General features: G+C 47.5%; 1 protein-coding gene across 1 annotated transcript in view; it reads left to right on the forward strand.

Moving 5' to 3' along the window:
• The window catches only part of NUMA1 (nuclear mitotic apparatus protein 1), a 62716-nt gene that overhangs the window by 25334 nt on the left and 35812 nt on the right, over positions 1-1570 (forward strand). Inside the window, exons 10-11 of the mRNA XM_018574377.1 lie at positions 280-394; positions 1386-1503. Of these exons, the coding sequence (XP_018429879.1) occupies positions 280-394; positions 1386-1503 (233 nt within the window). The remainder of the gene's footprint in view (positions 1-279; positions 395-1385; positions 1504-1570) is intronic.

Raw genomic sequence — 1570 nt, forward strand, 5'->3', positions numbered from 1 at the left:
GGTGTATATAATAAACCGGCCACTCGGTGTATATAATAAACCGGCCACTCGGTGTATATAATAAACCGGCCACTCGGTGTATATAATAATCCGGCCACTCGGTGTATATAATAATCCGGCCACTCGGTGTATATAATAATCCGGCCACTCGGTGTATATAATAATCCGGCCACTCGGTGTATAAGTGTGCGTGAAGCATAGGACACCACCTTGCGAGATAAAACTTTATACTTTCTTATGCTTTGTGATCATTTTATACTTGGTGTCCCTCGTTGTTAGATGCCCAGATCTTCTTGATGCAGCAGAAGATTGAGCGCCTGAAGGTGCTGAGTGAGAAGCAGGCCGAGCAGCAGGAGCCCAGAGAGGTGGAGGAGCTGAGAGAGAAGAATGAAAGGTAATCTGAATACAGAGAATCTACCCAGAGTTCACTTATGTCAGTGCTACAGGACAAATGCTGCGCGTTTCCAATACGATCCCCTTAACAAAATCTTAACATGGCCGGAAATCTGGGAGGTCTGAGTCATAGCAAAATGTGTGAAACGTGCATCCCTCGGCTCCCTTCTAATTAATGGGGCTGTGCTTTGCCCCTGAAGTCTAGATTGTGCAGCACATAAAGCAAATATGCATATTGGAGATTCTGGGGGTGCCGGAAGTCATAGCGCCTTTTTGTTCCTTAGAGAATAGCTGTGACTTCTCTATACCTATTACGGTGTGTCAGGTTTGCCAGGGAAACATTCTTGTACATTCAGATCAGATCTCAGCCGTTCTTGCCACAATATACACTATATTACCAAAAGTATTGGGCCCCTCCCCCTCCAAATCATCAGTCAGGTGTTCGGTGACATTTCCCGGCTACTAAACATTCCGCGGTCACCTGTTACTGGTATTACAACAAAGTGGAAGCAACTGGGAACAACAGCAACTCAGCCAGGAAGTGGTAGGCCACGTCACATGACAGAGCGGGGTCAGCGCATGCTGAAGCGCACAGTGCGCAGAAGTCGCCAACTGTCTGCAGAGCCAATAGCTACAGACCTCCAAACTCCATGTGGCCTTCAGATTGGCGCAACAACAGTGCGTAGAGAGCTTCATGGAATGGGTTTCCATGGCCGAGCAGCTGCATCCAAACCGCACATCACCGAGTGCAATGCAAAGCGCGGGATGCCGCGGTGTAACGCACGCCGCCACTGGACTCTAGAGAAGTGGAGGCGTGTTCTCCGGAGTGACCAATCACGCTTCTCTCTCTGGCAATCCGATGGATTCATGTGCGTGTAAAGGCGCCCCAATACTTTTGGTAATATAGTGTATCATTTACATCATGTAAACATCGAATGTGCTTAGGGCCGAGTCTGAAGTTTTTCTTTATATTTCCCAATATATTTTATTAGTCTTATGATTCGCCTCCGCGACGCTCTCAAACAGTGTCAGGACATGAAGACCGACCGAAACCAGCTGGAACGCAAGAATGATCAGCTGTCTGAAGAGAACGGAGATCTGTCCTACAAGGTATCTGCTATTTGCCAATAATTTCCTAGTCCCCAGCTATAAGGACCATAGAAATACAGCCTGCCTG

Source organism: Nanorana parkeri, unplaced genomic scaffold, assembly GCF_000935625.1.
Source record: "Nanorana parkeri isolate BGI_ZX_2015 unplaced genomic scaffold, ASM93562v1 scaffold2907, whole genome shotgun sequence".
Classification (NCBI taxonomy): Eukaryota; Metazoa; Chordata; class Amphibia; order Anura; family Dicroglossidae; genus Nanorana; species Nanorana parkeri.